General features: G+C 42.3%; 1 protein-coding gene across 9 annotated transcripts in view; it reads left to right on the top strand.

Annotated features, from left to right (window-relative positions):
• Positions 1-18551, top strand: part of r3hdm2 (R3H domain containing 2) — a 42058-nt gene extending 23507 nt beyond the window's left edge. For 4 of the 9 annotated variants that reach the window (XM_035524038.2, XM_081717085.1, XM_081717084.1 and 1 more), the window contains 15 exons: positions 648-697; positions 1700-1753; positions 9588-9820; positions 10101-10336; positions 10574-10675; positions 10993-11271; positions 12789-12918; positions 13218-13384; positions 13865-14022; positions 14156-14256; positions 15295-15440; positions 15535-15679; positions 15939-16039; positions 16241-16325; positions 17212-18551. In XM_035524038.2, coding sequence (XP_035379931.1) covers positions 648-697; positions 1700-1753; positions 9588-9820; positions 10101-10336; positions 10574-10675; positions 10993-11271; positions 12789-12918; positions 13218-13384; positions 13865-14022; positions 14156-14256; positions 15295-15440; positions 15535-15679; positions 15939-16039; positions 16241-16325; positions 17212-17552 — 2328 coding nt within the window. In that variant the 3' untranslated portion in view covers positions 17553-18551. The remainder of the gene's footprint in view (positions 1-647; positions 698-1699; positions 1754-9587; positions 9821-10100; positions 10337-10573; positions 10676-10992; positions 11272-12788; positions 12919-13217; positions 13385-13864; positions 14023-14155; positions 14257-15294; positions 15441-15534; positions 15680-15938; positions 16040-16240; positions 16326-17211) is intronic. The other 5 variants (XM_027010911.3, XM_035524042.2, XM_035524040.2 and 2 more) reach the window with 5 other exon arrangements.
• The last annotated feature ends 8472 nt before the right edge of the window (positions 18552-27023 follow it).

Genomic DNA, 27023 nt, shown 5'->3' with positions numbered 1-27023 from the left:
GAAACTGTAGTCAACAAGTGGTTAGCAAATGTGGAAACTTTCTGTTGACTTGAGAAAGCTTGTTAAGATAATGCAAAGAGTGTGCAGCGCTATTTTAAAGGCAATAGGTGGCTCCTTTGAAGAGTCTAATGTATAGGTTTTTAAAAGTTTTTAATTGTCTGACACGTCAATGTTCACTGCAAAATTGTGTACTCTTTTATGGCTTTGATTGGTTCACTGTTCTAAAATGAGTAGAAAGGGTATGGCCATACATTTGACTGATACTGTATATTGCCAGCGAGGTGTTTCAGAATATATTTTATGATTTCCTATATTATCATTCTGTCTAACAAGGGTAAAAAAAGGTGACCACACTGACTCAGATTGCTAGCCTGAAGTGTAATGCATTTGACATGCCCAGAAAGCTTTAAATAGGAGCCTTCAATCAGCAGTTTGCCATATTTGCTTTTTCATTTTATATTTGTTTTAACACGGGTATCTGCTTTGAATTAAAAAAAAAAAAAGTCGTTAGATTTATTTCGTTTGATTGAAGACTTTAAAATATTTTTGACAATTTCACTGAATCAGACAACTGTATGCTAACCTTTATATTTGCAAACAAGTGTTTGGGGATTGAGCACAGATGTGAAACACTTCATAATATGCAGGTGTTTTTTTCTTCACAGTCTTCTCAAAACGGATACATCAATGACAACAGGTAAGATGCACCTACACTGGGGAGTAATGCTGGTTTGAGTCATTGTGTTTTTTTTGGGGACAAGTCTAAAGCTAATGATGCACTGGCAATGTAGCTAGCTGAACCAGTATAGTACTGACAGTGGGATTTTTATGTAATGGGTTTCTTTCTGGCAGGTTGTTATGGTTCCCTCATTGCCTCTACCTCCAACCAGCATTGCCCACTAGCAGTAAATTGCTGGTGTGTCACTGGCCTAATGTTTGCCCACCTTATAATGTTGAGATGTGTGGATAAAGCTGCAAATGAAAATGAGTATAGTACAGAGTTCTAGCTGTAAGTAAGACCCCTGTTCCATCTGTAAATTAGGACTCCCGCTTCTTTTGTACTAAAACTATTACATCAAATTCGTTACAACAACAAACAAGTTATATCCCTCATATAAATTATAATAAGACTTTATCAACTTCTTATATTAGTATACCTTATTTTAGAGGTGCCTTAAATGCATGTTCTGCATATCAGAATTTTTACAGAAATATAGAGCACATGGGATGGTGTAATGGTTGAGGATTTTGCTGATATGAGAAGAGGGTGAGGTTGGAGTGCTGAAAGAGGTAAAGACTGATGGGCTTGTGAGGAGATACTGTTGTTGTTTTGTTTTTTGTTTTTTTCCCCTAAATTATTTGTGTGTTTGTTTATTTATTTATTTATTTATTTATTTATTTATTTATTTATTTATTTATTTATTTATGTTCCCTCCTCCGCCCCCCTGACACATAGTCACTGGTCCAGGTCCATATCAGACAAATTCTGAATCCTCTTTGCTTCATAAGTTGTGGTCTCTCTGGATGTGTGAAGCAGGCTTTAATTTTGTCCTGTGGGTTCCATGCCACTTTTAGTTTATAAAGTTGTAGTACCTGCTTTTAAAGCTGATCACAAGCACGCATATTAACTCATTCCTTCTAAAACACACACATCGTAACTTGCAGCCTTTTCCCCCCCCCCCCCGATGTGACCCTACAGACTGTCCACTGAAGTCCACTCCTCTTCCTCTCATAAGAGGAGGCAAATCTTTAGGTACTGAGTGTGCTGTATGTTACCATGCGCATCTCCGTGGTGACCGTGTGTTGCTTGGCATCAGCTCGGTGCTCTGTGGGGGTTGCTCTGTGTGGCCCGTGCATGGCTGCTATGTGAATTTGAACCAAATCTCTTTAAAGGGGTGGGATGGGGTTGTTCAAAACACAACCATTTTTGCACATGTTTTCTGGTATGCACCTGCACTTTGGTGTGTGTGTGTGTCTGGGGGGGGGGGGGGGGGGGGGTGCAAGGCTGAGCCTGGTTGCTATGGTTGCAGTGGGGAATGTTCTGGAATTGTCATTTTCTGTATGGTGATGCAACAGTCTTCTCCCTAATTAACGCATGTTTGAGTTATTGCAGTTTGTTGTCTTCTTGTCATTCTCATAAGTTTGCCAGTAATGTGCTGTTCAAATTTCTGTTGTGAATTGTTAGGCAAATGACCCATTTGTAATTACTACTTTAGTTTGTTGTTCAGAGAGAGCATGGCAGAATGAGAGAATAGAGGGAAAATGTCGGGTACTCTCCCTGGCTCTCTCTGTCTCCTGGAAGTGAATCTCAGCAATGGGTTGTGCAAGCAGCAAGTCTAAAATAGCTTATCCATTAATAACACAAAAATACTCACTGCACTATGCCAACTTTAAAAAAAAAAACACACACACACGCTGTAGGTTTGCCTTTTTTGTACCACACAGCTGGCCTATCTATTTTTGAAAATGCACTGCTAACAGCCTATATTGTCTCTAAACTAGTGTTGATTCCACCCTCATGATTTCTGTTAAGTATATCGTACAATTTCTCTGTTGGTAAGAACAGACTGCAATACGTTGATCTGAATATAATCTTTCATATCCTTACACAAAATTTTGTTTTTTTTTTTGTTTTTTTTTTTCTTTAAAAAATGTATCCAGGGTAGCATTAGCCATGTTGCATTCCTAGTTACACAACGACTAGAAAAGTCTCCTGTAGTCGAGATCTCAAAATTGATTACACCATTTGTTTCAACTGTGTGTGTGTGTGTGTGTGTGTGTGCGTGCGCGCGCGCGTGTGTGTGTGTTAGGGGGGGAAAGTGTTTGTTCTTTTTCTTCAAAATTGAGGAATATAGGTTTCTCAGAGATTAGGACATTGATCAGAGAGGGCAGGTTTAACAAATTGACAGTGGAAATCAATCTCCTGATAAACATCCTATAAGAATTTTTAGATATGTACTGTTTGGATAACATGGCATACAACTGTGTTGGCTGATTGCGCCTTTCAGAGTTCTAAAATAGACTTAATACAAGTCCACAGTCAGTATCAAACAGAAAGAAAGATAACGTATACACTGGAAGGTGCTGACTAATTCAGTGGATTTCCAGTGAAATAAGTGTTTTTAGATTCATAAAATATTCTTTAGTTTTAACAAGACGGCAGTAAGTTATTTAAAAAAATGTTAACACTTCTTTTGAATGTTTTAATCAGTCACATTGAACCATGCGATGGAATATCTCACCATTTATCAATAGACTGTGAAGCAGACTAGTTCTACGGAAGCAAAGTAATTCGTAGCAAGTATGAGGATGACTATGCGAAACCCACTGTATACTCTTTCTGCACCTGCACACTAGCTGAGAAAACATGCAGTGACATGGTGTGTGTGATGCAACAAGCAATATAAACACACTCCTTACCCAGAACACGTATATTCTTCCTCTTCTTATGTAGCACAGGTCAGTAGATTAGATTGTTTTGTGTGGTTGCGTAGTGTGCAGTCCAGTGACTTCATCTCACTTTCAGGAACCTGTCTTGTCCTTCACAGGCTGAGGGCAGATGTCGACTTGTCTGTGGGTGAGTATTGAAGCTCTCATTTGCGCTCATGTTGGATAGTGCTGCCACTGGTTCATTCCAATGTGAAACTCCCTTGCTTGCTGTGAATCCTGCTGGTTTTGCCAGCATGTTACGGAGACTACCTTGTTGTACGGTCCTGACACACATTCTGGCTGGAAGGCTCCATGGGGCTTTGGTTTCCCTGTTGCGTTAGCTTCTTGCACATTAGCATCGAAGCTAATTGCTGCTTTTCTTCAGCTCAGTCTGTGGCTGTGATTTTGACCTAGTACTAGTTTTCCATTCCTTAGTTGAAACTTTCCTGCAAATCTGTTCATATTAGCTGTTAGTTCCTCATGTGGCTCACTGGAAACTGTGCCTAAGGCAGTAAAACCCTATGATGGCCACAAGCTCTAAAGTTTTATCTGACTCTTGTATGGAACGTGGTGCATTACGATGCCATGAGACTGATTTTGAAAATCAATTCAAATTTTTCCCATTCTGATAAACCTTACTGAACGAAATGCCCAGCATGGCACCTTACTGCCATGTAAGTTCATCATTGGACATGGATCAAATAAAGTCTTTTCTGTTTGGCACATCTGCCAGATTCTGCTGCCTCTGCTAATGTTTTTTTTCCATCTCCAGAAAGGAGTCCCACAGTATGCCTTGATTTCAGCCAGATGGCCTTTTTATTCTCCTGATAGAGATCTCTTGTCTACTGATGCACTTTATAAACTGATTTCTTAAGTCAATCCTTGTTTAGAATACCAGACTCTGCTTCTTGCCCTGCATTGCATGGCTTAAAATGCTTTTTGTCTACACTTCTACTGTCTAGTAGAGCATTTGCCTTGCTGGTAACTATTAAATAGACTTTGACTCGTTTGGATCTAAATTACCTTCCCTCTCAAACTTCCAGTTTGAGACTAGTGTGTTTTTTCATTGGTTTAGAGCAGTCTGCAGAATTTCTGTGCTGACTTTGAATTCTCTGTGCTTGTACATACATTCCGCAGCTACATGTCCCATGTGTATATCTCTTGTAGATATAAATGTGGAGTGCAGATGTGTTGAACCATAAGCAAAGCATTAGATTGGGGCTAATGCAAAGCCGCCTTGTGCCTGTCACAATGTGGTTGGTATTGTTTAATGGGTAACGATGTTGCCTCTTCTGTGGGGACAGGGGTTCAATCCCTATTGAGGCAAGTGCTCTATGCTATACCAGTAAGAGTCCTTGGGCAAGACTTATGACCTTACACTTCACTACATTTGATAACATGATTTGATATCCAGTTGCTTTGGATAAGAGTGTCTGCTAAAAGCATAAAATGTGAATGTACAGTAAGATTGACCCTGTGCCTACTTCCTGAGGCCAGAAAGAGTAGCTTTGGACATCTACCCATGTTATCTGGACAACTGTTCAGTGCTGCTACTAAAAAAGCACTGGAACAGCATGTGCTGGCTTTGTTGGCATGGTTGGCATGTTTCTGCACAGCCTCCTAAATTCAGGGCCCCTTCACCACCAGCTAATAGTCTCTTACAACTTCTGTCAGCATGGCCATGATCAGGAACGCTCACCTGCCTATTGTTGGTTTGCTCATTCATGAAAGCACTGGTACCAAAGAGCAAGGGCAAATCATTGGGTTGTCATGACAACAGTTGTAGTGTTCTTGACAATAGTGACAAGGTCTCCAGTTGTTTTGGAGCCAGTCTCTGTTAATCATTTCGTTCTTCATATAGGTGTGATTCTGGAGATCTGATCTGTCCAGTAGGTTCTACTCAGTTTACTCTTTGGTTATCAAGAAAGATGGTGGATTTCACCTAATCCAGGATATGTACATGCCCAATTTGTTCCTAAAATGCCTTTAATTTCACATGACACACAACCAGTAGCCTGCTGTACAGTTAGATGAAGATTATATGTTGGTGCATCGATAATTCCTTGGAGGCATGATCTGTTCTATTTGGGTTTGAAACTCTTGCGCAGAAAAGTGTCACTACTTGTTTTGGTTGCATTAGAATCAACGCAATCAACTGGTTGAGTGCTGTTCACCTGCCGCTGACATGAGGGAATACTGGCCCCACATCTCCTGCTTCTTCCATATCGATCATTAAGGGAGCATAAGGGCAAAGAGCTTCTCCTTTTGCACAAATGGTCTTGATTCTGTCAATATGTCAGCATCTTATTACATCCTTTTGTGCTGAAGTTTAAGCCCCCGATGCAGCCAGATCCTAAACAGATTTCACCAGTACTTGTATTTCTACTGACAGTTACACCAGAAGCACGGGTGAGTGTGTGTGACCCCACTGTGTTTTGAGGTGTTTGTGGTGGAGGCCTGATGAATCTGCCATCATATTGTTGTCCAACCCAGGATTTCTTCCATTCGCAGGACACGGATGTTCCTTGTTGTGTCCTGTCTTTATCTGTTGGCGTGTCGGATGGACCAGTTATTTAGCTGCTTTAGTAAGAGTAATAAAGTTTCTTGTTTGTTGGCAAAGGCTCAAAATACATTCTGCTGCATCATAGTGGAATTTGTAGCTTCTGAGTCTAACCAGAGTATGTCCATATCCCAGCTGATATTAAAAAAAAAAAGGTTTTCAATATCACCTTTCATCTGTTGCTTTCCTTTTGTACATTTTTCCCAGTTTTATAAAGTCAGTGTAGCATTTCCTCATGTTTATTAGTCCTTCCAGAGAGTACCTCTATTTCATCTTGGGTAAGTCCTGCTCCTTGTAACCTCTTTGATATTAGTCATGCACTTTAATTTAAAAAAATAATAAATTAATAATAATAATAAGTCATTTTTGTCAGTCAGTATTAGTGAAAATAGAATGAGTTATTCATTTAACTGCAGTTCTGTGCAAAACACATCACTACACTTTCATTGTATATGCAAAAAGAATTTTGGAGGACACGTTCTGAGCAGTGTTGATATCACTGTCCTATTGATAAATGGCACGACGGTCTGTCCCTGTGTAGGCACATGAGTGTTCACGGTGCTTCGGTATGTCTGGTGGTTATCTGGATTGCGTGCGTGCGTGCATGTGTGTGAGACTATTGTTTTATTGTAAGGTAACTGTGTTCCATAAACTCCAGTCACTTGTATTTCAACACAGTGTCAGTGTAGTGCTTGTGCAGTTGGTCCGAAATTGATTACCTGCCCTGATTGGTGGAATTTTGATCCGAAAGACTGAATATGAAAGCTGAGGTCTGCAGAAGACGGTGACATGCAACAGGAATCTATACATTATGGATTATGCATTATGATGATCTGTACACCAAATTTAGCCCTATAGGTATGTACATATTTCAAATTCTAAGTTGAATATTTTGTTTCTAGGCATATTTTTTCTTTAAAAATAAATATTACTCATTTATATTGTCACTGCTAATATTTTCTTGTTTGTGATTTGTTATTGAATATTTGTGTTTAATTATAATGTTCTAGCTGGCAACCCTGTTGTAATTTTACATAATTGCTTAACATTAGTGAAATCATCACAGAACTTGGATCCAAGTTATCATAAATATCATACTTAAATTAACTGATTTCTTTTGCGTTCTCTACAGATTTTCATGGAGTTCTTACTGTTTTGTTCTTTTTGTGTTTTGTATGTAGTTATTAATAAATAGGTTTAAAAAAGTTATTTTGATTGTTTATGAAACATTTGTTAATTTATGGGAGATTTAATTAGGTCCAGCATAGTTTAACTTGGATTAGAGTTGGGAACATCACATCTGATCCAGTTAAACAAGGCCTTCATAATATTTAGAGCCTGGAATGTTTACATTTACAGGCTGGTAACGGAATTGGGCATGTTAACCCAAGGTAAAGCTAATATTATTTTTAATTGATCTTGCAACTTCTTTTGAACTTTAGTGGTGACCCACTCTCCTGTACATTTTCAAAATTTTCTTGCCCCAACATGCATCCTCCAGCTTACCAACACTATCATGAACTGGACCAGGTTTGCAAAGATAATATTAATTTGAATTTAGATCAGGCAAACCTTGCAGACTTGCAGGGCAGTGTGTTTAAAAAGAGGTTGGGAACTGAAGCAACTGAGCGACTTTTGCTAGCAATGTTATCATCAGGCAGGTTTTATCCTAAACCAATCTCTCTTCCTCAATCTAAGTTTACCTTGAATAAATTTACCTTGATTTAAACCATAATGGCATTAATCTGTTAACTTGATAAATTATGATGCTTCCTGTTCCAAACATTCTTAGTTTTGTTAGGTTGTTTTCATCAGCATAGCTAGCACTTTATTAAAGGAAAATCACCATAGTATGAAAAGATATTTAAAGTTAAAACATTTGTTATGCAAAATACTATTGTTTAAAAAATCATTGACCATTTTTAATTTCCTGCAGTTAGAATATTTGTTACTCAGATTACAAAGAGCAAAAGGAAAGTGTGAAAATTTGGTCATGTGGAAAACGAGGAGAACCACCTACAATGTGTAGTAGTAATGATTTGTTTTATTGAACTGGGTATAATGAATAAATTTCACTAATAAAGCTCAATTGTATGGAACACTGTTACCTTATGTAAGTTTGCAACTACTTTGTGGTATATCCTGCTGTGTGTACACGGTCAAACCTCATTAAAAAAACAGCAAGCAAAAACACCCATCAGTGTCCTGGTAGGTAGAAAAAGATGGACAACCATTTGGCACTTGGTGTCAAACGTGTGCTTGTTTCTGTGCCAGAAACTGCATGCACATAGAATATGCTCATGGAGAAAGTTGCTGTTTTGGTATTATGCTGTTCCTTTGCATAGGGCAGCTTTTGGCTTTCTTCAGTATAGAAAGTTGGCTGGCACGCCAATCACCACAGATGCCGTAGGGTCCATACCAGAACACTCAAGTTCTAGTTAGTCCCACTATTCCTGCGTTGTACACCGTCGTCACCGATTTGGACATGGCTTGTGTTCAGTGGGTACTGTAGATTGTCTGTTTCATAGCAAATTATAGCTCTCAGATAAAGACAAGCCAAGTTTAATCATGTGTTCTCAGGTAAGTGTTTGTTTTGATTTGTATGTAAGCTGCCTTTTAGGGGGTTTCAGAGTGTTGTCTGTGAGAACTGGTAAGGGATTTTGCAAAGTCTCACTGTCCAATTAAACTAGCAAAATGTCAGTTTTACTTGTTTAATTGAGCTACGTGATTTATGCAGCATACCCAGAAAATAAACCATCTAGAAGCTGGTAGGCTTAGAACATGAAATCCAGCTGTCTGGCTTTGATACTGTGAAGGTTTTATATTAATCCCTAACCTGTGGAAAAAAACAACTGCTAAATATGCAATTGGCACATCTGCTTTTCCAGATAGTACTTTAAGTTTAAGTGTTACATGTGGAATGTCACTAAAGGAAATTTTGGATTATGAAAATGACGACATAAAAATGACATGATTGATTGGTTATTGATTTTCTTGGCAGCTGCTCCTGTCCGGAGGGACAGCGTAGCACACAGAAAATGAGTGTGTATGCTAACAGTTAAACAAAATGGTAGTGTTGGTGTGCGCGTGAGTGTATTTAGTTGTTTGCATTTTGCTGTTTGTCAAAAGGGCATGAATTGATGTTTAGAGGTTTTGTCTCCATGTTTGTAAGTTCTATTTGTTTATTTCATGTTGTCTTGTTTGCGTTTTGCTTGCTGTACCAATACTTGAGGCATATTCCAAGTGTGCATCTTGTGTGTTTTGTGTGACTGGGGCCTTGTCGTGTTAATCTTGTTGGTTTCAGAGTTTTCTTTGAGATACCTTTCTGATGTCTTACCACTTATTTTTTGGGATGTGCAGTGGGGGGTGGTGTGTCTGAAGATTTGTATGTAAATGTATGTGTTTAACTCTCTTTTTTTTTCTTTTTTTCCCTTCCTCATTTAAACACATGCAAAATGAGATTTGTGATCTGAATGTACCATTCTGGAGATGAGATGTGCTTGAATTCCTCATTGGCCCTTTGTAAATAAGATCCACTCTGCTCTTCCTCTCCTCTTCCCTTCTGGTTCCCTCTCCACCCTGCCCTTCCTGCCTCCAGGGGGAATAAGGAGAGCTCAAGTAGGGCCTCCAGCAGTCGGCAGAGCAGCACAGACAGCGACATGAAGAGCCTGGAGCCGCGTCCGTGGAGTAGCACGGATTCGGACAGCTCCAACCGCACACTGAGGCCCCCCGTTACCAAGGCCAGTAGCTTCAGTGGCATCTCTATCCTGACACGCGGGGACAGCCTGGGCAGTAAGGGCTCACAGGGCAGCGCCAGAGGCTCACGCACAGGTATGTGCACATGTGGGTCTGCAAGCCACACATAAACACAGCCAAATCTTAGGCGGCTGGTGGTTTGAGCTGGTGATTGCTGTAGAAATCTTTCTTCCACACAATTTAGTACTCGAGCTGCCAAGTCACAAGCCTGTATATGATTTAAAGATATGTATTTTGTCTATACACAAGGAAGAATATTCTTCAATGCCACAGTAAGCAAACATTATAATTCATCACGATTTTGCTTTTCATACAAATAGAAAGGCCTGGGTGACCTCTGACCTCACTTTTGCAGGTCTTCCTCTTACCACCACGGACACGTGCCCACAGCCTCAGCCGCCCCAGCAGGGACGCAGTCTCCTGCCCTGCCCTTCCAACTGCCCCTCCAACGCCCCACAGCCCCAGAGCCAAGTCCCGCCTCCACCTCCACAGACTGCCCTGCTACCCACCCCTACGCACACCCACACCCATCCACCGCACCCCATCAGCAGCCACAGCCACAGTCACAACCACAACCACATGCTGCCCCAGGTGAGTGGGCTTATTACAGCAACCCTAGACTACAGTCGACTCAGATGTCTTAATCTTTTTGGTTCATTCTGTATTACACCTGTCTAATAGTGGATCTTTCGCACACAATGTTTCATGATCTGTTCCCTACTTTCTCAACTATATCTACTCCTTTGGTGTTCCCACCTCTAACATCCATTTTTTTTTCCTCTCTCCCTGCTTTCTTTTGCATTCTCCGTCTGCCCCCTCTCTCTATAGCCGGTGGCGTCTCTGCAACCCTCTCCGCAGCCTGTCTCATACTCCAGCCCCTCCTGCCCTCAGGTCATCCTGCCCGTTTCTCCTTCTCAGCAGTATAACATGGTACTACCACCCTGTCCTGTTCCCCTTCACATCTCCCTGACGTCGTCTCTCGTTTCCTCAGTCATACGATGCTGGCAGGTTCTCAGACAGCGCAGCTTTTTGCTCGTCATCAGGACTCTGTCCGTCTGTAATGGCTAATGGGGGAAAATGGGAATGTGGCTTTCATACTTAACAGATTCTGTAACATGATGCTAAGCCTACATCTGCTTCTCTGTAACATCATTCTGTGGTAATCCAGACCCCTGTGCAGACAGTACCAACATGTACTAGTGTGTCTTTAATCCGCTCCCATGCGTCTCTCTCTCCGTTTGTCCCAGGCTGATGAGCTGACTCCAGCCTTCGGCCAGATGTCGCTGAGCCGCCAGGGCTCCAGCGAAGCTCCGGAGGCCCCCGGCCTCTACCAGCCTCCCCCTGCTGTCCTGTCCCAGCACCCCCCGCCTCAGGCGGGCTACATCATGCCCCCTCCACCCTCCGGGTACCAGCCTCCCACACCCCATCCTCACCCCCCTCCACCCCCTCCTCCCCCCACCCAGCCTGTGCTGCAGACAGCTCCACCTGCACAGGGCTACATGCAGCCTCCACCACCACCTCAGCAGGTACCACACAGCCCATCTCCACTTCACTTTCATACCTGCAGTTAGTCCGACTTCTCTGGCTGGATTATTTGTTTATCTGATTGGTATACCTAGAGTGAGTGGGTGAGTGAGCGGGTGAGTGAGCGGGTGAGTGAGCGGGTGAGTGAGCGAGTGGGTGAGCGAGTGGGTGAGCGAGTGGGTGAGCGAGTGGGTGAGCGAGTGGGTGAGCGAGTGGGTGAGTGAGTGGGTGAGTGAGTGGGTGAGTGAGTGGGTGAGTGAGTGGGTGAGTGAGTGGGTGAGTTCTCCCTAAGCATTGTCTAGTTTCCACTGCACAGCATATTTCACATGGGTATCAACAATATATCTGAAATCTCTAAAGAAACAATTCTATCTGTCTTTAGTAGTCACGAACATCCCATGTTACTAAAAAGTTAGCTAGAATGTTAATTCTTACAATCAGTACTCCCATACATCTAATTATGTGCACAGTGGGAGAACAACAGTCTATTTTTATAGGCAAAAAGATGTTTATTGCTGTCTGCTAACAGCTAACATTTCTGGATATCTAGCTAGCTACGGAACGGCTGCACTACAGCCATTTACGCATGCATGCTTCCGCAAAGAAGAGCCGTCAGTCACTGGCTGAAAATGCCTCTTCTAGGCCACTAGGCAGTCTGCCAGAAAAGCAAGTGCAGGCAGACAGTGAGGTCAGACAGAATGCATGGCTGTTTAAAAGCCTCAGAAAGGACTGGTCATTCTGAGGAAGGGAAACGGTTGCCTTTCCTTTTGGCTAGGCTAATTGTCACCCAAAATATCTGTTTTACACTTTAACAGGAAAGAGGAAGAACTGAGAACATGGAGTCTCAGAAATGGTTTGTTAGATAATTAAGTGCATGTGGGAACAATCAATAGTGTGATTCCGGTGAGAGTTGTTGGGTGTGTGTGTATGCACCAAGTGTAGAGGTGGCTTCAGCTTAGAGGTGTGAGTAGTTTGTGTGTGTTTTAAAAAGGTGTTAAAATGGAGCCATTGAGGTTTTTCCTCAAGTACTTTTATTCTTTGTTTATTTTTTCCTGGTGATTGTCCTGCTGGTGTGGGTTCATGCCATTGTACTCCCTTTCAATGATGCACACACAAGCTCCTTCAGTGCTAACAGTTCACAGTTGTGGAGAGGTTTAGCTCTGATAAACATGAGGGAGTGAGTTCCAAGCCTTCTGTATAAGATGATTACATTCCAAAAGGAAAAAAGACGAAGGATGTACACAGTGTGTTGTGCGCGGTTGTGTGTGTACGTGTGTGTACGTGTGTGCATGCCTGTGTGCTCTGGAGGTGGACATTGTAAATCAGTAGCAGTCTTGCAGAATGAGTCACGGTGAGCTTTCTATCTGTAAACATGAGCATCTGCAATATTCGCGGTGCTAAAGAAATATCTTGTTTTAGAATGGAGAGAGAGCGAGATCGATCTCCGCATGTGAGGGGGTGGGTGAGTGGTTACAGACAAGCATGGGCCAGTCCTAATCTCTGTGTGTCTCTCTCCCAGATCCAGGTGCAGTTTTACTCAGCTGGTGGGCAGTACCCAAGTTCAGGGCAGCAGTACCGGTCCATTTCCCACCAGGTGTCGTACCCAGCTCAACGCTCTCAACCTCTCCCCCCACCAACACAGCCCTCTGGTCTGTTCTAACTTTTTTTTTTTTTTTTTTTTCCCCTTCCCTCTCAATAAAAATTTCCATTGTAAACAACTTTGAAGAGGAGAACATTAAGATTTGTCTTCAATCACTTACCCTTTTTTAGTTCTTTTTTTTAACTTATTTTTGTTTGTGTTTAATTAGGTCTGTATAAAGTATCATTATATATCTGCTCATGATGTTCAGCTCTGAATACTGTATTGTCAGACATTTGCCATACATGCTTAAACTCAGACACGTATGAGGGAACTTTAATCTTTTGCTTATCATCTTTGTCCAATCAGCTCCTCTCCAGCCATCTCCTCTGATGGCCAGTCAACAGCCAGCATACCAGGGCATGATGGGTGTTCAGCAGCCCCAGAGTGCCAGTATAATGAACTCCCAACGTACAGGCATGAGTGGACAGATGCAGGGCATGATGGTCCAGTACACGCCTATGCCCTCTTATCAGGTTGTGTGTGTCACTGTGTGTGTCACTGTGTGTGTCACTGTGTGTGTCACTGTGTGTGTCACTGTGTGTGTCACTGTGTGTGTCACTGTGTGTGTCACTGTGTACAGTGCTTTTCAGAAGTATTTAGCGCCCTTAACCGCTTTGGTTTTATTTGCCCGCCTGTCCCCATCTGTCAGATTCATGGTCTGACCAATGCTCCTTGAACCCACAGAAATAGGACAACAGTAAGCCAACTGTGTTCTCGTTAGGGTAGTGTCTTTCATTGGTGTTAACTTGGATCGTCTACAGCACAGGGGTTGAGTACTGTATCAAAGTGTCATTTGTAATTCAGACAAATCTGATGTCTTTTAAGAGGTTTAGATACCTTTTACAAAGAACAATATGTATGTATATAAAATGTAAGTGTGTGCGCGCGCGCACATATATATATATGTCGTTTTCAGTCTCTGTGTGTTTGTAACGCTCCTGTGCTCACCCCAGGTGCCTGTAGCTAATGAAAGTCAGCCTGTGGTGCAGCAGCAATACCAGCAGCCCGTCATGGTACCCGTCAGCCAGTCTGTACAGGGTGCTATGCCAGCTGCTGCACCCATGCCACTCTACTACAGTGTCCTGACCCCCACACAACAGAACAGCACAAGGTACACATTGCCACCAAAATAAGCATACACAACGTACGCTTATAACATGTACACAAGACTTTTCTGTAGATGCATCTACTCGCAAAGCAGAACTGGGTGATGTACTGATTTATTTATTTTGTATGTGTGTTAGCCCGTCCGTAAGCTACCTGCAGCCTCCCAGTTCTGATCAATACCAGATGACCCAGTCTCCTTCCCCATGCAGCCCTCAGCAAATGCAGCAGCAGTATTCAGGTTCTCCAGCAGTCTTGCACGCAAGCACATTACACTTTCACCACACCATTTTCTAACTGTGAGTTGATGTAGTGGTGATTTCAGTCTGTTCTTAATTAGACACTGCATCAGAGTTGTGGGCCACAAACAACACAGAAGGACTATACTACAGCAAAACATCTACTCAAAGCACCCAGCTTTGATGAGAATGGGTCTGCTGATTAAAAATTAATATGTATTATGTAACTGAACAAAATATGATCATAGAATGTTTCTGTGGAATCAGCTTTGTCAAAGTGATCTGTTCCAAAGCATAAACAAAGCATTGGCCAGTAAATGAACATGGATAATAAAATATTCATCTGTTTATCTTAGACAGTGGTCAAATATATTAGGCCATTTATTTGAGAATGAAACTTGAAATCGGTCTATTGAGACCCATTTTTGCTTCTGATGCTACAGCCCAAATACCATTAACATGACAATTTACTGCAAACAAGTCAGTGAAACTGTGAAACATTCCCAGAAAGATCTAAATCTGTAAACTGCATTGACAGCTGGCAGCTGTAGTCCCAGTGTAAATTGTTTGTACAGCCTCGTGCTGTGAACTGTTGACCTTCTGGGGTGAATGAGGTAACAGTGCTTATTGGCATGACCTTTTCCCCAAATCCTCACTCTCACCTTTTACCTGATTTAGTCTTGTGTGACTGATGTCATGGATGTGCCTTCCCATGATGCCATGTGGCAGTGGACAGTGTGGGGTCTGCTGTCTCATTGCATTTGCCTTTACCAAAATATTGTGAGAATCTACAGCAGATTTTTATGTTAATAGCTTTACAAGTGCAGGAGCGGTGCGTAGGTGATCAAATGAGTGATCAAACATATGAGTATTATTCACATGATTTTGGGTGAATATCTGCAGCTTCCTATAGCATATGCTATAAAGGCCAGTGTGATTGAATTAGGGCATATATAAGTAGACTAATGTACAAAGATTAAGTGTGTGTGTGTGTGTGTGTGTGTGTGTGTGTGTGTGTGCGTGTGCGTGCGTGCGTGTAGGAGTGCCACCCCCTGGCCCAGGTGTCATGGTGATGCAGTTGAGTGTTCCAAATGGGCCACAGCCTACTCAGAATCCTCCAATGGTGCAGTGGAATCCCTGCAAGTATTACAGCATGGAGCAAAGGCCCAGCAAGCCTGAGCCACAGGTATACACATGTGCTTACATCTCTGGCTCCTGTGTTTGCTATATTATCATACTATCTAATCTCTCTCTCTCTCTTTTTGTCTGTCTCTCTGTAGGTCAGTACTCAGTTGAGCAGTCCTCTGGCATCTCCTACCCAGTCCCCCACTCCCTCTCCATCCAGCAGTGGGAACAGTGTTTGTCCTGGGCTCGGCCCACTGCCGCTCATTTCCCAGTTTCCTCGGCCTGGTGGACCAGCACAAGGTACCTGCGCATGCATACGTTCCTGTGTGTGTGTGTGTCTGTACAATATGGTACTAGTGTGTATGCATAGCACAAGATGTGCAGCTGTCTCACTGCCTGCCAGCAGAGGCCTGATTAGATTTTCTACTACAGATTGTTGAAAACCATGCACTCTGTTCTTTCTTCCCCAACTGCCCTACTGATGTAGTGTGTTCTGATCTCCTCCTTGCCGCTGTCTCTTCTCCAGTACTGAATCCTTTGCTCTGGGTTTATGTTACAGGAGATGGACGGTATTCCTTACTGGGACAGCCTTTGCAGTACAGCCTGTGTCCTCCGCCCATCATGCACAACCCCAACCAGTCCTCCTATAGCTCCCACCAGGTGAAGCATGGGTGGGCAGGTTGTGCCTCAGGCTTTTATCAGTGGGCCTCAATTCTAATGAAGCAAGCTCACTTAGTTTACTGTTTATGGCGCTCTCGCACTGCCTCTTCAGTTGTTGTTTTTTTTTGTTTGTTTGTTTTTTTCTCTCTTCTCCATGTGAGCCGTATGAAACTGCTGAGTTGGCTCTGTGTGTATCCGTAGGGTCCAGGAGTAATGAAGCATGGAGCTAGAGGGAAGAAACAGACACTCAAATCTGCCTCTACCGACTTGGGAACTACTGATGTGGGTAAGACGCGCGCACGCATTTATGTACACACAGAGACACACATGCAAGTCCATTTTACGCTAGACCCATAGCGAGCAATATGCTATTATGTTAAGCTTGCAGAGTAATCTTTTAGACTGGCTGTGTGCAGCACACGGCAGCGCAGTGGTAAAGTTCACAGCAAGTGCAAAGATGTGGTTTGGTTCTATTTCTGCTGTTTGCTGCTCTCGGAAAGCCAGCAGTTTCTTCCCTGAAATGGTAAAAATCAAGTATTCTTGCTGTAAAATCGCTGGCCTTGTGCTCTATTTTTACTCAGCAGCATTAATACAGACATCAAGAAAAGTCTAGACTACAGTTAACTTTTCTTAACTGTATTTGATCTTTTCAATCGTAAAAACTGACCATCTCAGAACAGAAGCTGTTTTAGATTAAATTATGTGGGAAAGGTTGATAATAAATGAACTAAAATATCTATCATTATTCCCATGCGAGCACCGTAAAGGTCATCCCCATTCCCATCGTCACAGGTTAAATATTTTTCATTGTGTCCCTGTACATGCAAAATACTGCAGTGAGTTGCATCTGGTGTGAAACAGTAAGCGTGGTGGAGTAGCGCTTGTTGCACTGCAGTAAAATACTTTTAACTCTTGCATGTTGCAGCCACAGAAACTACAGACTACTTGCGCACTAGCCTTCTGCTGACCAACAGTGGTTAGGACATCTTTTAGTCCTGCCTCATCCAGTGTCCTGCACATTCATTTCTCCCAATGGAAATCGATGCTGACTTTCTCTGCCATCTTTGCCTATCTTTTAACAATGAGTGTAGACTCGCTTCAGGACTTGAGTATTGATTAGGAATCTGCAGAGAGTCGATGAGAGAATAAGTACAACTTGTTTCTCGCTGCAGTGGTGAATCGTGTGCTAGAAGTGACGGACCTGCCCGAAGGCATCTCTCGCCCCGAGGCCGAGAAACTCTTCAACCAGCTCTCGCTCTGTGGCGCCAAGATCCAGTGGCTCAAGGACCCCCAGGTGCCCCGGGGCCCCTCCAGTGGGGTAGGAAGTGGAGTGGGCAAGAGCGAGGCCCACGACCCAGCGCACCTCTACACCGTTGTGGCGGTGTTCCCCAACACCATGGCCGCCCAGAGCGCTTCCTTCAAGCTGAACAACAGCGGAGGGAGCCTGTTCAAACTTCGCGCTGCCAAAAAGAACTATGACCTGCGTGTGCTGGAGAGAGCAAGCTCACAGTGAGGGGAGGAAAGGAACAAGGGAGGGAGGGAGCTAGGAATGGAGCGAGGAAGAGGGAGAAGATTGGGGAAGGAGAGTGGAGAGGGGGAATATGGATCTGCGGCTGGTGTTTGAGAGGAAGCCGAGGAGATTACAAGGGAAGAGATCTGGTGATTCAGTTGTTTTGGTTTTTTTCCTTGTAATTTTAATTTAATTTATTTTTTTGAGAATTACTTGAAGAGCACATAAGATGTGAGCATGTGTAACTCTTTTGCTGTATATGTCCTTACACACACACATACACACAAGGCCATAAAGTGGTAAATGCAGCGTTAGCACATAATGTTCTGGACAGAGGAACTTGGAAGAACCCCTACCCTCTCCCCTTCTTTTTCTTGTCCTTTTATTCTGTCCCTCCATTTCTCACCAGTCTTCATATGCAGCTCCTCTTGTGTGCTCTCTCTCTCTGCTGACCTTTCACTCTTCCTCTCCTCCCTCTTTCTTATGATGCTCTAGCCATCTCTCACGCACTTTCTCTTTCTACTGTTTCTCTTGCTTTCTGTTTGCCTTAATGCTGTTGTGGACTTCTGTATTGCGCTGTTTTCCTCTCTCTCTCTCTCTCTCTCTCTCTCTCTCTCTCTCTCAGATGAAATAATGTTCCTTTTTTCGGTTCGATATATTTATATAAGTGATGTAAGGATTATAAGAAATCTATATATTCAGTGATTCTCCCCCCTCCCCCCCCAAGTGGATAAGTTAAAGCTCCTTACCTCCCTGACCCTCACTCCTCTCCTTCTCCCTCTCCCCACCATACCTCCTTCCCTCCTCTGCCTCCTTAATTGTTTCTCTTGCGTTTTTTTTGTTTTGTTTTGTTTTTGTTTGTTTTGTTTTTTTGAGTTGTGCAGGAAGTTTTCTGAGGTATGTAAAAGTGCACAATGATTGCAAATGTCTACTGTAAATTCCATTTAATCTGTTTTTTTGTTTTTTTGTTTTTTGTTTTTAAAAATATAAAATATGACAAAATCGGTTTGTGTTTGTCTGTTTTGCGGAGGGGCGGGTGCAACCATTGGTGTGAGTAAGAAAGCAAGCAGACAACCTGGAGCAAAAGTGAGCTGTTAATAGGATTAGATGCAGTTATATAAATATCAAATTCACTTTGTCACTTGTGCATAAATCGTACATTTTTTGGAGATTTGTTTGTGTAACTTGCTGTTGATAACTGCAGTTGACAGTCCCTGTAGCCCACCTAATTTAAGACTGGGCACAACAAACATTACAATGCTAACATAACATAAACCACTTTTTTGCCCTACCCATCTTAGTGGCTGTATGCTGAGAGTGGCCTTCCATATGGCCATGGCTAATTTGCTGACTTCAGTAGTATGGATGTTTCTGGTAGCACCTCTTGTGCTTGATCAGGTCTCCCAAGTGATGCCTTATTTAGGCTGGTAAGTCAGATTATTTGGAAGATGTCTTCCATGTGGCTTGTACATTTCTGTCAGGCCACTGTAAATGTCTGACAGGTGCAGCTGTTTAAAATTCTCTTCATGTTCCACCCACACCCCCAAATGTGAAGGGTGCTCCCCAAGTGCCCCATCTGTTGGGGGTGGGTAAGAGGCTTTAGGCTGAATTCTGAAGACCACTTTGAACCCTGAAATTGCAGCTAGTGTAGAATCAGAGCATGGCTGTGTAGTATGGCAAGACAGCATGACCATGGAGTTCTCTACTGGCACAGTGTGAGAATCACATGACTGGTTTCCCAGAACCGGAAGAAAGATGAATATATGTGGAGTGGGGTTCTTGGAATAATTAGGACAAGGATTTGTCATCTGTTTTGGAGGACTTTGATAATGTCTATTTGTGCTCTAAAGACGTGGTACCCATTTGATAAATATACTAATGGAAACGCACCTTCAGTCATGCTGACTTGCAAAGGAGGGTTTCCTCACACCGATGTGGAATGAAGTGTTTCCTCATGGCATAATTTACAGAAAATTTAATTATGTGGAAAATGAAATGAGGTGATTGTAGTGTGGTGTTCTTATTCTGGGACTTGTAGTTCCAAGTCCAAGAATAAAGCCAAAGGAGATTGCCTCAAAATCTGAACTGAATTCAATCATTGTTTGGTAAAATTGAACAGAATCTATTACACATATTTCAAGTGTTTCTTTGCGATGTTTAACATTTGCCAGGTGTTAGTCAAATTATGAATGTTTTAAGAAGAATTTTGGTAATTTCCAATCTCATGAAGTATGCCTAGTTTCAAGCAGTGTTCTAAACATACCATGTATCTTATTAGTAAGATTTAAAATGAAACTGCACATTTGAGCTAAATGTAATTTGAAACATAGTTACATCATATACCTTACATGATAAATCCATCTTACTTAGTTTTTATGCCTATAGCACCCTCTATTGGTGCTATATATAAAAAAAAAAGTTCTGCTGCTCCTCCACAATAACCTATGACCCAGTATGAGACTTTTGAGTCCTGCCATTTTACTCTTTTTAAAGGAGGTTGTTAAAGCCAGACCATAAATCGACACCCCTTCAGTGCTATATGTAAATCCAGCTCTTGAGTTAAGCCTCCACTCTACGCAATAACATGTTCCACTTGTGTTGTTCACTTGGCCTCAGCGGCCAAGGACTCCCTGGTCTTCCACCACCTCCCTCGCACATCTGATACCACAAAGGAGGAGAATGCACTGTGCTTTTGGTCCCTGATGCTCCGCTATGTCTCTAACCTCACACACAAAACTCCCACAGAGCCCCACAGGCCAATTCCTCTTCCACGATGTCAGCTCATATAGTTAGAACCTTCCGTGCTTAATGGAATGCCGCTTGCTCCCGAAGCCGCAATGAGGAGGCAACTGGTTGTATCTGATTGGTTGTTCTCTTTGCTGTTAAATATGTATGAATAGGAATATAGGAGCCATGCCAAGTTCCTGTAATCTCTGGTGAGAGTGTTACTGGTCGCAGTTAGGCATTCTGAGACCCGTGTGGTGTGTGCTTTAGATGCATGCTGTATCTGATGAGGAGGGTGTGAGGAAGCATCAGGCAGTGCCTGCTCGAGCACTGGGAGGCATAATGGCTCACCCACTGCGCGCAGCAGCACCTTCAGACATCGGACAGTCCTGAGGGATTCTGGGGATTAGGCCGAGCATCAGTATTACAGCAATGTTCCTGTTGAGAGCTGTTGAGTCCAGACACACCCCTGCCCCCTGACAAGTTAGGTGTCAGAAAGAAACATGTCAAATATAAAGATCCTGTTGATGTCCTTAAATGTCCTGCCACCCAATTCCAAACACACCGCTTGGATGTGAAGAAGATATGAAAGTTTTCACTGATACCAAGTGGTATAAGAGGTGTTGTCATGAATCCTTTAGTGCTGGGCCTAGCTCTTCTCCTACAGGATGAAACTGTAGAGCTGTCTGTTCACACTGCGGGAACTCCCTCACATTATTGCTAGATGTTTTGTCTCCACGTTTCTCCTTTCCCCTTAAGACAACTAAGCAGCCAGACTTTGTCCAATAATGAGCACCTTTGTGTTAACACAATACGGTGGTAATGCTGCATGTGTGGGACCCGGTTTTCATCACATTGACGCAAGTGTCAGAGGAATGTGTCAAGCCTCCACATCTGTGTGTGTGTGTGTGTAAGGAGAAGAAAGAGGACCCCCTGCACCTGAGACTGTCGAGCCTGACAAGTTTAAAACCCACTACAAGAAGCCCAAGTTCTGTGACGTGTGTTTGTACATAATTGTGTGCTGGCCTGTGAGAGACCAACACCATGGTGTGCTTGTTTTCCTTCATTTTAGGAGGCCCAAATGCTGTCTGTTCTTGTCTTATTGGTTTTGCTTTGCTGTCTATAACAAGTTTGCACTGAGGCGTATATAAATTGCAAGACACATTGCTACATTGGTGGTGGTTTGGTGAAATGGTAGGCTGTGTTCTAATACTGCCTATGTTGTACATTATGCTGCATTATATGAAATGTTGCAATGTCTGTATTCTGATTACATGTACATCTTTTAGAGCATATTAAGTATGCTGGTTTTAGACAGACATGCAGCCATACAGCTCTCCTCCATCACCAGAATGCCACAGTTAGAGTTGATTCCCTTCTGTTAGTTGTTTATATCCTCAATACTTCGCCAGCCCTAATGATGCCCTCTGAAGCCAGGTCTGAGTCATTTCAAACCCTCCCAGGCAGGCCTATGGATCATCGTGTACAATATTCTTGAAATGTATTGTATTTTTCTGTCTGTCTCTAGTCCAGTCTCATTAGACTAACCTGGTGTTGGCGACACTACTTATCGGAGCCATAGCCAACAAGGAGGGTAAAAAGCTGTCGGAGGATAAACAGATTAAGGTTGCAAAAGTGAGAGTAAGATAAGAAGACAAATACATTTAAGCTATTTAGAGAATGTTATCCTCTACCACAAGCACACTGATAACTTTGTTGAGTGGTGTAAAAAAACAACAACAACATATCAACAAAACCAAGAAGCTGGTGGTGGGCTTCTGTAGGTCCGGGAGATGGTGGTGAGCTTCTGGAGGTTCAGGAGCTGGTGGTCCAAATAGAAAAAAACAAAAAACAAATATATACATTTTGTCCAGGAGATGGTGGTGAGCTTCTGGAGGTCTAGGCCCCCTCTGCCACAAGTCAATATTAATTGTCAGGATGTAGAAATAGTGAGGTAGACTGAATCCATGAGACTATTGAACTATGTGCAACAGTTCCTGTTGCCACAACATCTCATGCGGTCAAAGAAGTTCTATCTCTTACTTATCAGGTGTTCCACTGACATAAGCCAGTAGTGAAAGCATTCCTTGCTTCACCATTTCCTTTTGAACTTTTTCACTCATATAGATGATGAAGATAAAGATGATGATGATGGAAGAACAGAATTCAAAGCCTAAATCTGGAGAAGGTGCACAAAAGGAAAGTAAGAGATAACTGAACATGACAGCAGACAATATAACCACAAAGGAAAACACAGTAGTTGTAAAAGCACTCTGAGCGCAGAGCTAGGGAAGGAAGTGGTTAAGCAGGAGCACATGGCCAGGTATGGGTCTACATGCTGATGGTGATGTAGGGATGTTTGCTGAAGCGCTGTACATACCTTTAAACAACTGTCTTGGATCAGGTATGTAATTAATCTGACCATGATCCAAACAGTGATCTGTCACTCTTGATGCAGGTGAGGTCAGCTCAGTGAGGTAAACTGGTACTCTTCTCACAGTCCCACTACTCTCTCTCTCTCTCTCTCTCTCTCTCTCTCTCTCTCTCTCTCTCTCCCTCCCTCTCTCCCTATCCCTGTCCCTCTCCCTCCTATGTCAGTCCCTGTTTAACTCCGTGTGTATGTTTATGTTCCAGTCCATGAGATCATGTTACAGTGGCAGATAGTGAGCATTTCACAGGGTTGAACACTTCTATTGTACATGAGCTTATATACAATGCATGCAATTTGGTTCAGGGCAAATGAATTCTTTTGCAGTCCCGTTTTGGAATGTAGCAAAAATACGATAAGCAGATTAAAAGGAAAAGAAGAAAGAAATAAAATTGCCTTTAATCATGCATTCCAGAATGGGACTGGAGTAACTGCCTCTAAGCTGGAGTGAGGAGGATATTTAGTGATGTGAACTGTCGGAGGGTAAAGAGATGTGGCCTCTTCCTGCCAAACTACATCATGTGTGTTCATCATGAGTGTGCAAGGTGACTCGTGGGCAAGCATGAGATGGGCCAAATCACACGGAAGAAAGACCAGGTTCAAACATGCTCTTACACACAAGCACACACTCACGCTCACACATAAATAAGAGTACAGTAATGTATCTGTGTTTGTTAGAATGCACGATTAAGCTTTTTTTTTTAAATATCGACATTTTTATAATAAATGTTTGCAGCCCTGCTATAATTAAACATATGCATTTGTGTGTGACAGTTTCTTGTGTCTAAATGCATGTCTGCGCACACCTGTGATCTGGCTTTTTTCCTACAGACATCTTCTGAGAGAGCCGAGTTATCTGTCTCTGCTTGTGTGTGTATGAATGTGTGTTTGTGTGGGTAACAAAAAGAGCATGCTCACATGGTGAAACAGAACGTGTGCAGGTATGTGTAAGCATGCATGTGCACAACTGCCCCAGCACATCTACAAATTAAGTGTACCACAATACTATGGAATGCTTTTTCAGGTAATTTCTTGTTTGGGCCGAGTCCAACGTGGTTTTAAAAGGAAAAAAGGCCTTATACTTTTCGCATTCCTCATCTTTGTTTATATTGAATAAGGCACACAATGCAGTTAGAACACATAAATACATAAAGCAGCTGTGTAAATGAAAACGTTTTAGTTGTTAGTCTGAGTATGTTAAAGAGAAAAAAAAACAAAAAAATTCACAGCCATTTGAAACACACATACCAGACTACAGCTCTCCCTCTCTCACTGTGTGTGGGCGCGTGTCTAGGTATCCATTTCTCACTCTCACACCTTTCCTCTCTTCCATGTTATTTGTGCCTACAGGTTGAAGTGTGCATTAGTCATAATTACTCGTAAAATTCAGGTATGCTTATATATGGAGACACTTACAAACACACAACTCTAGCTGTCGAGCGTGAAGCTTTACAGGTAACGATTAAGCTTCAGTAGTCACCTGATTGGCTGAAAGTAGCCTCTGTCAGATATGGGTGACTTCCTCTTGATAGCTGGCTTCACGGCACTTGGCAGCAATGCTGAGGACAGGCCAGGGTTGCATCAGATCTACCTTGTCATAGTTGACCTTTGGCCTCTTCTGCCAGTAAAGACATAAGATGGAGGACACTGCATATAATTCATGCTCTTAGTTCCTGACTGAAAATGGTCTGTATTTCCGATGCATCAAATGCATGGATGCGTGCTTGGTTTTATTTCTTTTGTCTTTCTCCATCTTTCTCCAGCTCTCCATCTCTTACAGACGCGTAAGGCCAAATGCATATTTTTAAACACCAGATGTCGCTGACGCGTCTTGTTCGCCACCTCGCAGCTCTTCATCCTTGAGCCTGCTCCCTCATCCGGCCTCTCCGTATCAGTACCTCCACTGCCGCTTTTGTGCGGGCTCGAACCGTGTCTCCCGTCATCATTTCATTCCGAGGCCAAATCTATAATCTATTTGCTCAGCTTCTGTGAAAAGCCGTTAATGTGGGTTTTAGGAGAACAGGACAAGTGCACTTCTGATGTTTTTTTTTCCCGCTCCCTTACTCTAAAATTAGATTTGGACAAATATACATTTATTAATGTTTAGGTGGCACAGATGATGAGATATTAGAGTCCAAAGTACCCAAATCCGTGTGCTTTGTAAATAGATTAATGCCGGTCTTGTGAGCGCACAATATGTACAAAATATTAATAATTTTAATTGTCCAATGTCGACATGATCTTCCCCAGAATTTCTCCCCATCTGATTTAAACTGAGTGCTCATAATTTTGGTTAAATCTAGAATGAGTTTTATCCTGCTCAATCACAAAACTTACGTCGCTTGTCGCGTCGCGTTTAACAAAACTGCGCGCTTGAAGTCCTTCCAAACTGGAGGGCGAAAGATAACAACTGAGCTAAAGTTATCCCAGCACTCTACATCTTACGACAATCTGATTCCTACTATAATCAAAACAATGTCCGATTGAGCCCCTGCGTAAAGCCGAAGCAGCACTTCTTCTGTAGGTATAAACTTGAAGCATTGGAGAAAGGAATGTCAGTCAAGCCTGCTTATTACATTACTTCACGCCTTCATGGTTAAACGGCGATTTAACAGATTTTGTTTGTTTTAGGCAGGGTTTTTATGAGGGTCTTTTTCTTTCATCTAAATGGTTATATATTATATTATATTATATATAAAAATACAAACATTTTAACAGTTTACATTATGTTCCTGGGACTAGGTAGAGTTTTACCTGTTCACCTTCTGACTTATATGTGCTAGCTCTCCTTTTTTAACCACACAAATGAAAGCATGGAAGTCCTTCCACCACCCCAGAATTTCCGATCTCCGGGGGCAAAAACAACAGTTGTTTATAAGCAACGGAATCAACACGACATGTTCTAGCTAACCGCGGAGTGCGATAATTGTAGTCGGCAGATGAGACGGCTCAGAAAGATCTTCAATAATTAGTGGCGATGTTCAGTAAAAAGAAAGAAATGGAAACAGTTTTTTAAAATCCCAGATTGTACTTTTCTGTACGATTTCTCTACAAACATGAGAGGTTCCTATTAGGGCAATCAATTATTTCCCTCCAGCATCAGAGCTACAGGTAATGATATTTTTTAGGCAAAATATCAGGAGCTGTTAGTGTTGGAATAAAAACTACACACCAGTACTGAAATGAGCCTTCCTGCTGCACGTAAGGTGGAATGTCAGCCATGCCATGAGCTGTTTTCAGTTTTTGGGATCTGAAGAATACTACAAACTTCAGTGAAAACATTAATAAATGAGCCTGCTATGTTTATTGGCACGTTTCTCCACGGAAGTGTATTCCTGTTATAATTATTTCTGGTCATTGTAACTCTGGGGTCCAAGTGCTGTTTTGTGTCTTATGTTTTAGGTAGGGGAGATCAGAACAGGTGCCTTATGGGTAATGCATTTTTACACTCAAAACATCTGATTGCATTCAAGGGCCTGTCCATCCATTGGTGCTTCAAATCATATTAAGGGTCTAAAGAAAATCCATCCATCTATGCTTTGAGCTACTTTTAGACTTTGAAAAATGCTGCAAATGTGTTTAGAAACTAGGCTAATAGAATAAAAGTATTTCCCACGGCAATGTGCAAGATCGAGCCACTATTGATTTTAACACATTGTTTCAGACACTCTCGTCCGCTCCATTAATGTTTCTCTTCCCAGTCCCTCAAAGCCACCAAACCACATTACGGCATTAGAGAACGGAATCTGTTATTTTTACATGTTTTTCCCCTCATTGAAGATATATTGCATTATCATTGTGCAAGTAAGTATGTGTGTCTAATGTCCTCTATCTTTGTCTCCCTCTTCTCGTCTGTCTTTCTCACACACACACACATACACACACACACACACACATATATTTTCTCAATCTTTCATATTTGCTTTTCCGGGTCTGCTTTACCAAGCCCAGTCTGGGCTAAATCTATGAGGCGAAATATTAAATCTCTGACATGGCTCTTTGGGAAATTGTTGAAGAATAACTATTCTTATTCCATCTCATTTTTCACTGCGACTGAATTCAATTATCTAATATGATTTGTATGCTTATTAATCTCCATTATTCATAGATTCAGAGTGGCCTTGCAAATGCAGGCAAGTTAACAATATTTCCATGTTTTCATGGGGGAGAGGCAATGAAACTGAAATTCGTTAGATGACCTGAGAGCGAGAGAGAGAGAGAGAGAGAGAGAGAGAGAGAGAGAGAGAGAGAGAGAGAGATGGTGTGGGCTGGGTTGTTCTAACCCACTCCGTTCCGACAGCTGTGATGGGACCCACCTGTAC

The sequence above is a fragment of the Electrophorus electricus genome, chromosome 7 (assembly GCF_041902795.1).
Source record: "Electrophorus electricus isolate QZ-2024a chromosome 7, ASM4190279v1, whole genome shotgun sequence".
NCBI lineage: Eukaryota > Metazoa > Chordata > Actinopteri > Gymnotiformes > Gymnotidae > Electrophorus > Electrophorus electricus.
The sequence above is the reverse complement of the archived record's forward strand: the minus strand, read 5'-3'. Positions and strand labels throughout refer to the sequence as shown.